At 54.5% G+C, this 1,626-nt stretch overlaps 1 protein-coding gene across 1 annotated transcript in view; it reads left to right on the forward strand.

Moving 5' to 3' along the window:
* The first annotated feature begins 992 nt into the window (after window positions 1-992).
* Window positions 993-1,626, forward strand: part of FAM131C (family with sequence similarity 131 member C) — an 8,156-nt gene continuing 7,522 nt past the window's right edge. Inside the window, exon 1 of the mRNA XM_024749988.1 lies at window positions 993-1,056. Coding sequence (XP_024605756.1) covers window positions 993-1,056 — 64 coding nt within the window. The remainder of the gene's footprint in view (window positions 1,057-1,626) is intronic.

The raw sequence follows: 1,626 nt of genomic DNA on the forward strand, positions 1-1,626 counted from the left end.
AGGTCTTACTCATTTGTGAGTTTTCGGTTAATAGTCTCTCTCCCTCACTAGAACGTCAGCTCCATGAGGGCAGAAACCATCTCTGTCTTCTTCACCATTGTGTCCCCAGTACTCAGAACAGCGCGAGGCGCATAGTAGGTGCTCAGCTAATACTTTTCAGTGAATGGAAGAGTAACTAAATGCATTAATCAAATGAATGATAATGGTGTTCTCTGTCATCCTGGGGGGTGGTGGAGGAGTCCTCTTCAATTTGGCCCAAGGATTCAGTCCAGCAATTCCAGCTGCTCAGGTCAAGGTGTTCATTCCCTCAGCAACGACTGTGAACCTACAGTGTGGTAGGCCCTAGGGATGCATCAGGGGCAGGCTGATCCCTGCCCTGCCCCCACCACACACATAAATAATTTTACCAGCCATCCTGTGCTAAATGCTGTAATAAAGGTGGAAATCATCCCCACAGATGTTTACAGAGCACCTACTAAGTGCAGGCGGGGTTCTACACTTGGGACGCAGAGCGCTGAGCAGGGCTGCCATGGTCTCCGTGCGCAAGGTGCTCACGTTCGTTGTGGGGAGAGCGGTTGGACTCTTAAATAAACAGAAATATCAGAGGGTGATGACTGGTGGCCGGCATGGGGACAGGGAGGGCCACATTGAACAGCGTGGCCAGGGAAGGGCTCTCTTAAGCTGAGTCCTGGATGATGAGGTTCAGGAAGATCTGGGGAGAGAGTGTTCCAGGCACAGGGGAGGGGACAGCAAGGCCAAAGAACAAGCTTGGCCATTTGAGGAGCAGCAAAGAGGCAGCCAGAGTGGCCGATACAGTGAGCGAGGGGGCGGGCAGAGGACTGAGGTCAGGAGTGGGCGAGCTGAGGTGTACGGCGAGGGGCTGGCTCTTCTCCTAAAGTGCGATGCAAGGAAGCCAGGACAGGTGAAGACAGTCTCCTAAAGTGCGATGCAAGGAAGCCAGGGCAGGTGAAGACAGTCTGACCTGGAATGCGATGTCCCTGTGCTGCTGGGTAGAGAGTGGATGGCAGGGCCAGGAGGGGAAGCAGGTGACTGTTGGTGAGAGAAGGTGATGGGTCCCACCAGGGGAACAGTGGTGGGTATGGAGAAGGATAAATCTGGAATGGAGCTCTGAGAGAGAGCCAGTGGGACTTGCTGGTTGATTGGATGGGGTTGGTGGGGAGAGGTGGGGAAAGCAGGACACCCAGAAAGCTGGATTTTTTTGTTGGTACAGCTGGGCGGACCATTGCATCATTTTCTAAAATTGGGGAAGTAAAGGAAGATGGACTCAGGTTTGCAAGTTCGTTTTGCCCGGGGTTTGCTTGAGATGCCTGTTGGGCATCTACGTAGGGAGCTGGAAACTCATTCAAGAGCTCAAGCAAAGAGTCGGAGCTGGAGGTGTAAATGTGGGTGTCAGCTACGTATGGGTGAGATCTCTTGGGAGAGAGAAAAGGGAGGCAAGGGGCCCGGGATGGAGCGGTGGGGCGGGCTCAGGGGATGAGCAGTGAGGGAGGATGAAGAAGAGTGCCATGGAGGTGGGAGGGAAGCCGGGAGAAGGGTGTGGCTGGAGAGGGAAGGAGGGATGGGCGACACCCTTGTGCCTCCTGGGTGGCCACCGAAGATGAGGCC

Source organism: Neophocaena asiaeorientalis, unplaced genomic scaffold (assembly GCF_003031525.2).
Source record: "Neophocaena asiaeorientalis asiaeorientalis breed wild unplaced genomic scaffold, Neophocaena_asiaeorientalis_V1.1 scaffold275, whole genome shotgun sequence".
Lineage (NCBI taxonomy): Eukaryota > Metazoa > Chordata > Mammalia > Artiodactyla > Phocoenidae > Neophocaena > Neophocaena asiaeorientalis.